The 14636-nt window shown below is 42.4% G+C and overlaps 1 protein-coding gene across 1 annotated transcript in view; it reads right to left on the bottom strand.

The window, feature by feature from the left end:
* Positions 1-11698: 11698 nt before the first annotated feature.
* Positions 11699-14636, bottom strand: part of lpp (LIM domain containing preferred translocation partner in lipoma) — a 160998-nt gene continuing 158060 nt past the window's right edge. Inside the window, 3 exon segments of the mRNA XM_071202954.1 lie at positions 11699-11910; positions 12817-12873; positions 12875-12938. Of these exon segments, the coding sequence (XP_071059055.1) occupies positions 11767-11910; positions 12817-12873; positions 12875-12938 (265 nt within the window). The 3' untranslated portion in view covers positions 11699-11766.

Below are 14636 nucleotides of genomic sequence, written 5' to 3'. Positions count from 1 at the left end.
TCTCTATGGAGCACCTGTAGAAGGTCAGGATCCTCTATATGGTGCACCTGTAGAAGGTCAGGATCCTCTCTATGGAGCACCTGTAGAAGGTCAGGATCCTCTCTATGGAGCACCTGTAGAAGGTCAGGATCCTCTCTATGGTGCACCTGTAGAAGGTCAGGATCCTCTCTATGGAGCACCTGTAGAAGGTCAGGATCCTCTCTATGGAGCACCTGTAGAAGGTCAGGATCCTCTCTATGGAGCACCTGTAGAAGGTCAGGATCCTCTCTATGGAGCACCTGTAGAAGGTCAGGATCCTCTCTATGGAGCACCTGAAGAAGGTCAGGATGGTCTGGAGTATTCTGGAGTCCATGTTGAACCTCCTCAGCCTGCGGAGGAAGAAGAGCTGCTGTTGAGCTGTTTTGGTGATGGTGGTGGTGTGAAGAGTCCATGTCAGGTCCTCAGTGAAGAGTCCATGTCAGGTCCTCAGTGAAGAGTCCACGTCAGGTCCTCAGTGAAGAGTCCACGTCAGGTCCTCAGTGATGAGTCCACGTCAGGTCCTCAGGGATGAGTCCATGTCAGGTCCTCAGGGATGAGTCCATGTCAGGTCCTCAGTGATGAGTCCACGTCAGGTCCTCAGTGATGAGTCCATGTCAGGTCCTCAGTGATGAGTCCACGTCAGGTCCTCAGTGAAGAGTCCACGTCAGGTCCTCAGTGATGAGTCCGTGTCAGGTCCTCAGTGATGAGTCCATGTCAGGTCCTCAGTGATGAGTCCATGTCAGGTCCTCAGTGATGTGGACCCCGAGGAACCTGAAGCTGCTGACTCTCCACCGTAGTCCCATTGATGCGATGGGGGCGTGTCCCTCTCTCTGCTGCTTCCTTTAATCCACAATCAGCTCCTTGGTTTTGCTGACGGTGAGATGGAGGTTGTTCTCCTGGCACCAAGATGTTTCGTCACCGTCGGTGATCAGGCCGATGACGGTCGTGTTAACTTGACGCACATCATTTTACTTTTGAAAATATAAACTGTACAAAATGCAGATTTAAAGATTCTAAAACTGGACACATTTCAGGATTCAGTTTTTTATTTAAAGTAAATTAGTTTCAATCTATTGCATATGTTATAATGCAGACATAAACAAGGAAAGTGTTCAGTTCAGTATGATAGTGATTTTATTGTCATTCTTTACATGAACAACATGCTTCAAACATTATTTAACCAAGGAATCATTGTGTTTTTATTAAATAACTAGTTGAACATTTTAATGCAAGGAAAAAGGTTTGGTCTATATTTATTATAGAAGTAGATTATGTTTTCGTTTTGTCTGCAGGATAATATAAAAACTACTGGCTTGATTTCCATTCAACTTGGTGTAGCGTGGGCCAAGGAAGAACAGATTTGATTTGAGGCCCTAGCACATTGTGTTGTAAAGAGGGCCCTTAGTAATACATGTTGATGGACTACCAGGCTACAAACAGTCTGCAGTTCAGTCGCTCCGCTAGCAGGAATTCAGAGGGAACACTTGTTTGACATAGTGATCCTCAAAGGTAGGATTAACATTTTAAATGATTGTAGTTATTTTAGGCACTATGCTCAATGGATAATGACACTTCAAATATCTCATTGCAAATAGGTCATAGCACTTTGAGCATTAAGGTGTAAGGAGAAGTATGGCTTTTGAGTGACCTCTACATGAGTCACTTTTTACTGAATCAGAAATGTTCACATAGGAAGTATTAAACTCTGTGGGCAGCTTGGATGCTCACACAACAAGTACAGGCACTAAAGAAGCTTTCATAAAAGGTACAGGTTTGGATTTGTGTCTCAGAGTGATCCGTCTAAGTTCTTCCGAGAGCAACACTGACTCAGTGATTACATCACTGCCTTCAGCCAACTCAAGGACGCACAAAATCAATGCTCTTGATGCAAATGCACAGTGGGAATTAACTTTAAAGCTAATAACATTAAGCTGGGAGCGCTGCGATGTCGGCCCACATTGTAATGTTATGTAAATCTGACCATATGAATGACTTCATTTAAATGGGAGTGTGCCAGATTATGCACAATATTGGCCCAATTTGCTCCCTCGTGCTCATCCCTGCAACCCGGTAAATAGCTTAGCCACTCATTCTAATAAAAAGACAAACAAACAAATAAAAACATTCAACAAATGTAGAAGCAGGGCCCTGGAGACTCAATGCTGGAATTGTATGCAGAGGAAGAAATTGGAGAGTACACAATGTTGGCTGGAGGGCCCATCACTCAATTTGTTGGTAAACACCAGATTTATGTTCAGTAAGTCCTCGGCTAAACTGCTGAAGGGCTCCTCTCTCCCCGTGTGCCTCACACACACGCGCACACACAATCGCCTCCAGCATATTTTGAAAAAATGACTAGGAAATCTTGATGTTGCTTAGCAGAGTACTAGGGTGTGAGAATACGCTGTACTCTGAGGATCAGCCACTGTATCTACCAACCCTGTCTCCTAAAAGTTACGTTCCCACAGAACTAAACTGCATTCTCAATTACGTTTAGCTAGAAACGTATTTACTCCCACGTTACGTTCGTTATGAACGTATCTCAAATACGTTTAGTTTCTACATATCTTCTAGAAACGTATTTACTCCCACGTTACGTTCGTTATGAACGTATCTTAAATACGTGTATTTTCTACATATCTTTGCCATTTATTGTCTTGCTTATAATAATGATAATAGTCATTTATAAATATCATTTTAGAGCACACCTTTGAAATCGACAATCGGGCTCGATATATGGTTAAATTAAAATCAGTAGGCGAGGCTGTAATTTCGCCAGCTGTTACTCTCATGAGCGAGGCAGAACATAATAGTTTTAACTTGACAAAAAGCTGCTGTGTTGTTTATTGCACCTCAAACATTAAAACAAATCCAGAGTTACGTGTTTCTGAACTTCCTCTAAAGGCCCTGACACACCAACCCGATTTTGGGAGTCAGAGGCCGTCAGAGGCTGTCGGGGATTCGCGGCGCCGTAGTCAGGTTGGTGTGTCCCGCACCGTCGACCGTGACACGCCTTATTTGGACTGCCAGACCCGATGCATGGGGTCTGGCAGTCGGACCAAATAATCACTCTGATTGGCTGTTCAGCTAGCAAATCAGTGCATGAGAAGCGAAGCGGAAGGGAGGGACGTAAACAAATGATTTAAGAAGGCACACACAGACTGCTATTCATTTCATCTCATCATGGCGATCTGGAATGATGCAAACGAAGACCTGCTCATCACCTTGATCCAGGAGAGGCCAGCTCTGTATGATATTACGGAGAAAAGATACTCTTCTTCTTCTCTGTCTTCCGGTTGTTGCCTCTTTTGAATGACGAATACACACTATCGCCGCCTGCTGGTAAGGAGAGTTATTGCCACTCACGCACTGAAGTCGGTGCGGTGTGTTCCCGTGCGACACATGGCCAAAACGCAGGAGAACACGGCCAGGCAACAGCCGACTTCAGCGTCGGCTAGTCCTCTGGTGACTGCTTGGTGTGTCAGGGCCTTTAGAAGAAAGGACAGTAACAGAAGAGCTCTGTGGCTTCAGGCTTGATCGCCGTTCAAATGACAGCGTGGGCGGGGCTGTAAAGTGAAGTACTCTCATCTATTATTCAAAACCATTCAATTTATTCTAACGTAAATTACATGCCAGTGTTTTATCTTTTATTTATTTATTTTTATTTTAAATCGTATAATGTCGGACTTTTTTTCCCGTCTGTGAGGAAAAGAAATGGCTCAGAGCCTCAGAATACTGAAATCTGTATTTTTTTTAATCTTTTCCTTCTAATTTATTATTCTTTTCTAAATAACACACTGTTATCCTTGTTTTTATTTATTCATTTAATTCTATAATCTTGGGCTTTTTAGCCGTAAATAAAGTCACCGGAAACAGACGGGACATTTTGAGCGATACACACCACAAACCCACCAAACTGATTACCCAAGATCCTCAGCTTGAAGCTTGTTGATTGGATGTTTTAGCCGCAATGCATGCTGGGATATGGTGTTAATAAGATATGATATCCGACAACGAAAAATAAAATAATACCTAAATCAGATTGTTCTTGCTTTTCTCTTTGGAAGTCATCACATAACGGCATTGTAATACACGGTTCGGCTGCATTAAATATTACACATCTGCCGTAGTTCTTTATTTATAGAGCCCTGATGAGAAGACTTCTGGACAAACAGGAGAACTGCTGCCAAAACTGAATACTTGACGTGGATAATAAATATATCAACAATTAAACAACATCTTCAATTTATTTTGCCAAAATACGTCTCCTTGCAGTATCAATAGTAATTCGGTTGACTTTTATATTTGATCCAATTGGTATATAGGTTATATTTACACCATAACGGTGCACAGCTGATAGAAAAGGACTTGAAGATATTACTGATTTTCTTTGAATATAAGAATGTAAATACTGAGTTGAGAGAATAGTCAGGGGATTTGGGTGATGGGAGACACATCTATGGAATCACAATTTCAATAGCTTACCATTAAATGACGGATATGCCTTTCTGTCTGTGATGTTTTACAAATCAGATATTAATGTGTAGAAGTAAAACAAGAGAAATAGTATAGCAATATCCTGTACAATTATGTAAAAACATGAATACAACTACACATCTTCAGATGTTATACATACATAAGTTTCTACACTAATAATACAAAGTTATTATTAGTATGCTGTGTGTACCTTGTGTGCACACAGTGGTTAAAGCATGTTATTTAATTATTTTTGTTGAATAATCTTATTTGATTAAAACAATATTAAGAGTACATACTTTCATAGGGGGAAAGTAGAAGGTCAATGATAGAAATATAGAATATAAAAAGTCAAGAAGATACTAAGTGATCTCTACAATAAAAGAGTTTAGTGCCGGATGTACACAGATATTAATAGGAGGATGTGCAAAACAGACAAACTAATTAACCTTTATTAACACATTAAAGAATACTTTAGGTTAAGGTCTTCTTTCAAATAAGAAAAAAGCTTTGGGGGTATCTATCTACAGATGAATATTAAGACTGACAAAGTACTTAACGTCTAAAATATTGCTTTCCTGCAATGTTAACTATGTTGAAGCACTTATTTTAACTGACATTATACACATTAATTATACTCTTATGTATGTAGATAGTATAAGAAATGTGCAGAATATGACAGTTTCATGGTGGAGGTATACAGTTAGTGCTGCGTACCGGTACGCCGAACCGGTACTGGACTTGTAAAAAGTTTCGGTTCAAGTCCGGTTAAAACCGGAACGTCAGGAACCGGTACTTGGACTCGCAAAAAAACTAGCACTTACGTATATTCTGGTGTCTGTGGTTATTTAAACATTCCCTGATAAACGTTATTCAGCGTCAATAAATGAGTGCTAATCCCAGTGTGCTCAGTGTACAACATCACATGTCATTTCACCTTCGATTTACGGTTTGAAAACGTAGAATTTCGCCACATGCTAATGCTAACCGGAAGTGAAGAATTTTCAGAATAAAAGTTTTAAGTTAATAGTGTGAACTTTCGGTTTTTTCAGAATAAAAGTGATTTAAATTAGTGTTTTTAATTCAAAATTACGCCATATCAACATTGATTTTAATTTCTAACAGTATGTATTGTAGAGTTGTAGAAAATACATGGTGCACAGACAGTACAGTACACTCTGACTGTACAGTCACTAGAGTGTAGCCTATACTGTATATTAGGCGTGTAACAGTGTGATGCGTATAGTCTACTCTACACTCTACCTTTCAGCAACGTTTTAGGGATTTAGGCTCAGTCAGCTCAGGGACTGTTTGGTTACTTTAGTTTGGTAAATGAAATAAATGTTTGAACTTTGTAGTAGTTCACTGTAGTTGCTGTCATAAGTCATTTGTAGACTAAGTGGCACATTTGTACTTTGTAGAGAAATGTAGACACAAGTTGGAAGGGAGCACAATAAACCTGATGAGTTTGAATTTGAGTTGATTATGAGTTAATTTTCAATTGATAATTAGCTCACAATAAGTTAACTTTAGTTACTCACACAACTTGACACAAGCCATGGGTTCAGGTCCGGACTTATAAGTCCGGACCTGAACCTGAACCTCTGGACTTGAGTCCGGACCTGAACCTGAATGTGAGTCCAGGTACGCAGCACTATATACAGTACACACATATTGATAGATGTCTTGTAATGCGCTGTTGAGGAACCTGCGACCCAAGTTGTGTATAAGATCAATACACCTTAGAAAATCTTGAAAGGGATGTGCAAAATAGCCATTATACAGTTTGTAATGAACTATTAGTAGAGAATAACGAGTAATGCATTTTTTTATAAAGATCTGCAGATACATGTTTAGTCTTCTCAAGCACCAACTATCAAATATCTCTCCTGATTGTTGGCTCTTGACAATCACCTTCCCTGAATTTTATTCAGGTGTAACTAAAGTCTGATTTAAGGGTTGTTTATATTTCACATCATTAATCAGAATCTGCAAAGTAACTAAACTAAATGTAGTGAAGTAAAAATACCAGGTTAACCTCTGAATTGTAGTGGAGTAGAATTACAAAGTAACAATGAGCTGTCGTATTAATGCTGCCCATTATGGATACAAGCGATTTTCACCCATTTAGTAAGTACATGTTTTAAATGTGTACACACCAATGTGTTTCCTATCGCCTAAACCTCCAGGGCTGTACACAGTTTAATACTGTCAACTTCTAAATTTGGGAAAAACGTCTTTTAAAACTACAATTCCCAGTAGAGACGTGCCATAGAGAACATGTTGCGAAACACAATAGCCAGCATGTGTAGTTCTGGTGGGGCGTTCGAGTCCAGTTTTGAATAGTCTGCCGTGGTTTCGTTCCATTTCAAAGAGCTTGACGCTCGCCGTAACCTTGGCGCAACATCACGAGGTTTGTCAACGGGACTGTAGTCCCAAACGATAGCTGGGGATTATGGGTAGTGTAGTGTCTTCGGCCATCCTAAATCTCAAAATGTCCCGTCTGTTTCTGGTGACTTTATTGACGGCTAAAAAGCCCAAGATTATAGAATGAAACGAATAAATAAAAACAAGGATATTTGTGTGTTATTGTTGAGTAAATAACAGTGTGTTATTTAGAAAAGAATAACAAATTAGAAGGAAGAGATTTTAAAAAATACAGATTTCAGTATTCTGAATCTCTAAACCCCATTTCTTTTCCTCAAAGACGACAAAAAAAGTCCGACATTATACGATTTAAAATAAAAATAAATAAATAAAAAAATAAAACACTGGCATGTAATTTACGTTAGAATAAATAGAATGGTTTTGAATAATAGATGAGAGTAAAATCTACTTCACTTTACAGCCCCGCCCACTTTTGGGGAAACCAACGCTGTCATTTGAACGGCGATCAAGCCTGAAGCCACAGAGATCTTCTGTTAATGTCCTTTCTTCTTAGAGGAAGTACAGAAACACGTAACTCTGGATTTGTTTTAAGGTGCAATAAACGACACAGCAGCTTTTTGGCATGTTAAAACTATTATGTTCTGCCTCGCTCATGAGCGTAACAGCTGGCGAAATTACAGCCTCGCCTACTGATTTTAATTTAACCATATATCGAGCCCGATTGTCGATTTCAAAGGTGTGCTCTAAAATGATATTTATAAATGACTATTATCATTATTATAAGCAAGACAATAAATGGCAAAGATATGTAGAAAATAAACGTATTTAAGATACGTTCATAAGGAACGTAACCTGGGAGAAAACATGTTTCTAGAAGATATGTAGAAAATAAACGTATTTGAGATACGTTCATAACGAACGTAACGTGGGAGTAAATACGTTTCTAGCTAAACGTAATTCAGAATGCAGTTTAGTTCTGTGGGAACGTAATTTTTAGGAGACAGGGTTGTATCTACAGCAGTGTTTCTCAAACTTTTTCATACCAAGGACCACTTAACCAATAAAAAAACACTCGCGGACCACCTAACTCCACAAATATCCAAAAACACATCGTTTTTTACAAATCGCCTGAAAATGGTAGAAACAAGTGGCCACATGTGTGATGAAGGTGTTTATCTGGGATATATAATGCAATCAAAAGTGAAACTTAAGCCTTCTCCATTGCGGAGATATTCCCGCGAGAGTGCGGAAAACTTACATTTATTTATTTATTTAAAATGTGACATTTTACCAATATACTCTCGGACCACTAGGGGGCACTCACGGACCACCAGTGGTCCGCGGACCACACTTTGAGAAGCACTGATCTACAGTAAGCATCAGGTCGGCCATAGTTAAATATTTGCGTTTGATTTTGAATTCCATCCAACAGCGCTGGTGCTGATTGTTTTTTCCGACAAACAAAAGTGTTCCTTGTTTTGTCCACAGACATTACTTTGCCCGCTAGGGCTGGACACATACAGATACTGCAAAAGACAGAAAAAGTACATAGAGACATGACGCTACTGCAAAGGTTTTATTGAAGAAAGAAAAAAGAAACACCAGTTGACTACAGGCCCCTTCCAATGACCCCCAACAGATGCTTCACTAACACCGGAGGGTCCAGCTTCTCATACAGCTGCTGCAGCCTCACACCGCGGCGGAAACATCTTCAACTTCCGTAAAGAGTCATGGCACCATCTTTGAGGGAGGCAACATATGGAGCACCCAGCAACAGTATGGTGACTGTACTGCAGACACGGGCAGAAACAAAGACAGTAGACCACCCAAATACATCAAACTAAACCAAAAGAACCAGTACGGTCTTTATACTTCTTTAAGTCAGATGTGTTCACAGACTGTCCATACTAATATACTGTAGCAACAGGAGAGTTTAAAACAGCTTTTATGGCACATGAGGTTTAACTCTGTGAACGAGTACACTTTGTACAAACATGCTAATAAGCCAATAATAAAATATGTAACAATACACATATGTCTAAAACACAAGAGAGTGCTGCCCCCTATAGTTTCCCAGCTAGCTGTTAGCAGCCTGCCTGCCGTGATAATTCTCCGTGGGTTTGTCCTGATGAGTGACATACATCTCCATCACACATTTGAGTGTGCGGCTTTAGAACAGCGTCACATCCTTTACCAAGCCACAGCTCTTTCATCTGGTGTTGTTAGCATGTGCTGCTACCAACACTTCTGATTGGTCCAACGTTAAATAAGAATTGTATATAAGCACTACTGCATGGCTTTTGTTCAGCTTTTGTTCACCTGAATGTTTAGTCACTCTTGACATCTTTATTGTGACACACCTAACCCTGTGTGATTACCCCAGCCCGCCAGGAGGGGCGCTGTCAATGCTAACTGAGCCGGATCCCCGGCCTCTCCCTGAGCGCTGAAAACCAACAAACAAATGTAACATCATGTTATAGAGAGGGTCTTCTTCACCTGTGTTGCCTCACAACCAGTCCCCTGCCAAACAGCCGACCTCATGGCTCTGTACCTGAACAAAAAACCTTGAAAAAAGTGTTTTCTGTACTAGAGAATATTGTTGTCCCCAAACTAATTATAGTGATCTATTTTAATAAATAGTTATATGAAATAAAAGGTGTTAGATATGACAGAACATGGTGATTTGATATTTATAACAAGCCTTTAAGATCCATTACAATGCACTGGTGAGTTGCATTGGGTTCAGTTCGCCCAGCCTTGGATGGGAAACAGTGTTTTCATACTCATGTAGAAGATGTGTCCTGGCAAAGGTCTGATGAATGTTTATTTATGAATTATTTATATTATTGGGCTTATTAGCAAAGTTATGCACAGAGTGTAACCGTGGGTAACACATGGCTCACAAAGCTTTGTAACCAGAGTAACGGATTAGAGAACACACACATGTTGGTACACCCATCTGCTATCCTCATGGCGCTAAGCAGATCACACGGCGCTGAGGAACACTGCACACCAACAGCAGACCGTAATACTACTCAGACGTTGTTGTTTAAAGGCACCCTGTGGAGTTTTCCTGTAAACACCCAAATGCAAACAAAATGAATGAATTTCCTTTGTAAATAAACATTTGCAGAGTCGACTGTTTGCACACTTTATATTGTTGTGACTATGAGTCTTTGTTTTGCCCGCTTGCGTCTGTACTAAGCGATACACAGTCACTTCCTGCAGAGGTTCTCAGAGCTGCACATTACGTTGTTCTTCATCGGTTATTGTGTTACTCGTTGTTAACATGAGACTGCACTCGGCCAGGCCTTCGCTCAATGAGAACACACTCATGAAAACATGGTTCCACAGCGAGCGGTGAAAAGTCCACAGGGTTCCTTTAACTCACAAACATCACATTGCTCTAGTAATTACAAAGTCAAAATCAACGGTGAATCTGCGGGTCAGACGACTGGACGGTCCCTTCTTCGCCCATTCCCTTTACACACACTACATAAAAGACAAGTGGCACTGGTACGACAACACTGACACACAGCACAGTGACACAAAGTCACACAGTACCCACGGCATGGTTTCTATTAAAGCATCATTATAAGGACACTTGTGCTTTCATCTGTACAGGTAAAATATTTCCTTATTCATAAATGTCTTATAAAGTGTCGATGCAATTAACATCAAAAATTGCATAGCCATTCCTAATCTGTTATTTCTATCAGACTTACAAAACAATCACTAATGTAATCTAATCATTCTCTGCTCAAACCATATCACACACTCAGAGAAGAGGCCCTTTCTATTTGAATGGAACGCCATGATTGTGCTGTTCAGGCCACAGAAGATAATCAAACATAACAGCAAGCTCAATCAGAAAGTAAAAGATGCATGTTTGTTAAAAAGGGAATGGCACTCAGCAGCTGCCTACTGAGGGTCTGTCTTTGACACGCACACTGCTATTGAGGACGACCGTGGTCCCGTTATGTGTCAAACAGTTGCACACAGAATATGTACACAGTGAATACGGCAGTTTAGATTCTTTGGTTGTTCAGTCAAGTGTTTTGAAGTAATATGTTCCCTATTCGTGTACCGTATGTCTGTGTGACAAACACTACCGTGAAACAATGCTCTGACCAACACACAGCTTCCTAAACACTGATACAGCTTACAGCCATCCACATCTCTGCACCTGCCATCCACACGTTGGAGTCAGACTCCCTTCAGGTCCAAAGAACCATCGGCAGGACATTTAAATACATACGACAAGCTGGAGGATTATGATACGAGATAATAACACTGAGCGAAGAATATTAACTGCTTCGTTTAAAGATTTGAGATTTTGGGAATATTGGTTTTTTCCTTTTGAGAGTCAGAACAGAAGACTGAAAGTGGCTTCTTGATATGCGCGCTCAGCACATGTGCACATATTGCCTGAGCCTAGCGTACAGAGTGGAACCAGTGCACGTGGAGCTTTGGTGAGTAAAAACATTTGAGGAATGTAAAAAGTGAATTTTTATTTCACCTGTTCTTACGTCATAAACACAGAAGAGATAAATATCTAGATCTGAATAGGATTTTTCTTTGGCAGCAGGCTCTCTGTGTCAGGGTGTTATTGTTGTCTGAACGCCTGCTGTATATGGGATAACACACAGCGACAGCAGATCAAAACCATTTCCCAAAATCTCTAACCACTCCTTAACGCAGTTAAACATCCCACAGCCTCTCCCGCTGTGTGTACCGAGTCAATATATACATTGACGCTATGTACTGAGAGTGTGTGTGTGTGTGTGTGTGTGTGTGTTGTGTGTGTGTGGTGTGTGTGTGTGCTGAGGAACGTAAGCATTCTGTGGATGGGTACGTCTGTGAGAGAGCGAGCGGTGTGTGTGATCACAGGGGGGTGTTCAGAGGGTCGGTGGTGGCCTTGGCGGTCAGGTCCTGGATGGCGGCTGCTGTTACAGTTCTTCAGAGGACGTGTCCGTCCAGAGGGTAGCAGCCCTGGTTGTCCCCCTCTGACAGCAGAGAGCCACAGTCCTGCAGGACACACACACACACACACACACACACACCACACACACACACACACACACACACACACACACACACACACACACACACCACACACACACACCACACACACACACACACACACACACACACACACACACACACACCACACACACACACACACACACACACACACACACACACACACACACACACACACATTAAGTCGTTGAAGCCTTTATCTATACAGTGTATGGTGGAAACCCAGCCAGTGTGTTTCAGGAGGCTCTCTGCGAGGCAGCACCAGAGTTCACTTTCTACCAGCTGCTGATTCTCGGATAGAACTAACGTAAAGTTATGAAATCGACAATATAAATATATGATAAAATAATCGCTGAGATTAAAAAGTTATAAATTCACAGGGAAGAAACAGAAGGAACCACGTCGCTTAAATGCTCAAGGTTGCTATGCAGCTGTGCTCTGACTGCACAGACGGACCTGGGCCCTGCAGAGCTTCAGAGAGGAGGGGTTGCTCTGCTAAAGCAGCTTTTTACATCATCCTTGCTCGATGGCTGTGCGCACACACACGCACGCACACACACACACACTGAGAATTACAAATGCATCTACTCATGTCTCCGTGGTGACGAGATGCCTCTGTTGGTGCTGAACTAATCTGCTCTGCTTTCCTCTGACCTTTGTGTCTGCCAGGCTCTACACACACGGCTCTTTGACAGCGTGACACGTTACTTCTCTTTTCGCCGGCACGTGGTGTCGCAGCGCCGCTTACCAGAGTGCTTACTGTGAGAGCCTGCACTCTGCAGAGGAGAGGTGGAGGGAGGGTTCAGGCCTGGCTGCAAAGGTGACTTGGGAGACGAGCACGATATGCATCCAGACCATAATGACCCACACAGAGCTCACACACAGAAACACACCTCGCAGCGTAGCACGCACGTGGGAGTCTCGGTCCAGGGCCACGATCCGGACGGTCCTCCTCCTGGCCCGGCGCCGGCATGATGGGCTCAGATCACACACAGCAGCGCGGAGCAGACTTCCTGCACAACACACGCAGGAGAAACAGGAATGAGCTCACGAGCCATGTATAATAACTAGGGCTGTCAAACGATACAATTTTTAATCGATTAATCACAGCTTAAAAATTAATTAATCATGATTAATCACCATTCTAACTATGTCCAAATATGACATTTATTTATGTATATGCAGGCGGATATATCCATTTAACATACAGTATCTATGTTTATTATAACATTTTTCTGCGTGTCAAAATGAAGACAGCCCACAACACCTATCAATCATCAAAACGTGGGGTCTTAATTCATTACGTGTTTGAATTTCTATCAACAAGGGAGTACTTCAGGAAAGTCGACAGAGGGGGGGGGGGGGGCTAGTGGAGTACTTCGTGACCACAGAGTGTGAACGTTGTGATCAGCTGTTTTAGCGCAGTTCTCCAGTGAAGGGGGGGGTCTCCCTCCGCAGCCGGTTGGCGTAGTTTTGGCACAGTTCCGTTGTACAGACCGACGTTAACAGCAGCCCTGTCTGTGCACACGGAGACCGACTCTGTCGTCCGGTGATCTAACCGCCTTCTGGAAAAGCTTCACAAGTACGTCGGTACGCAAATGCGCTTTGTGACACAAGTGACGGTACGCATTTCAGATTACGCACATAACCTGCGTACCAGTTATGTGCACCCCTGTACCAGAGCCATATGATTACTATTATATGGCTCTGCCCTGTACTACAGCAAGAGTATTCTCCGTCGGGACTTCCGGCAACAACACCACGCCGTTATCAAAGATGTTCTATTGAGAAGACGATCACTACGTGACAAAAGTTTTCAAAACCGTGGCTACTGAAATCAGTCTTACTAACTGCTGTCTGTGCAATTTACTCCGCGCGAGTTGGCAGACTTTATTTTGCTTACTTTAACATCATGTCTCATGGTGGGGCGAAGCCATTTCTTGGTATGGGTGTAGCCTACCCCAGCCATAGCCTGGCGCTGCCACTGGTGGCACGTATGGGGCGGGCCATTCTGCACATGCGTTAAATGCGTTAAATATTTTAACGCAATTAATTCAAAAAATTAATTACCGCCGTTAACGCGATAATTTTGACAGCACTAATAATAACGTATCACACTGATGCTGCTGGAGACCGTGCGCACAGCTGACGGTGCTGTTATCGATGAGTCAGCCTGGTGAGCCCTGGAAGCACGGTGCCACTGGCCGACCAATGGGTCAAAGCAGGGTCTCAGCTCTTCCACACAGGATCAAAGAGGTTTTCAGACAGCCTGTGCATGTTCCTGTGTGTCATCGTGCACGCACTTCCCACGAGAGGCTCAGCTGTCTCTGAAACGCTGCAGAGACATGGTGTGTTTGAGGAAAAGCTAAACATAGTAGGACCTTTACGAATACCAGAAGTACTTTGAATGAGTATGTGTGGGAATGCCTTCAGCAGGAAGAGGTGTGTCTCACTATGGGGTCAGAGAGGCGCAGACCTCAGGTCAGCTGACTGGCGGCTGTGGACTCCACCTGAGACGTGGACTGCATGCTGGGAACCAGGAAGTGGAGGAGCTTTGAGAAAGCACAGTATTCTCAGAGCGAGATGATTCCTCGACACAAGAGGCGCGCGGCGGCTCAGGTCACACCTGTCATGTGGAATCAAACGACGGCCCAGTGCAGCTGCTCTAAAGCCAGGAGCTGAGCACTCACACCACGAGCCCGCTGCTTACT

This window comes from Pseudochaenichthys georgianus, chromosome 4, assembly GCF_902827115.2.
Source record: "Pseudochaenichthys georgianus chromosome 4, fPseGeo1.2, whole genome shotgun sequence".
NCBI classification, from domain to species: domain Eukaryota; kingdom Metazoa; phylum Chordata; class Actinopteri; order Perciformes; family Channichthyidae; genus Pseudochaenichthys; species Pseudochaenichthys georgianus.
Note: the sequence above shows the minus strand (reverse complement) of the source record. Positions and strands in the feature narration are given on the sequence as shown.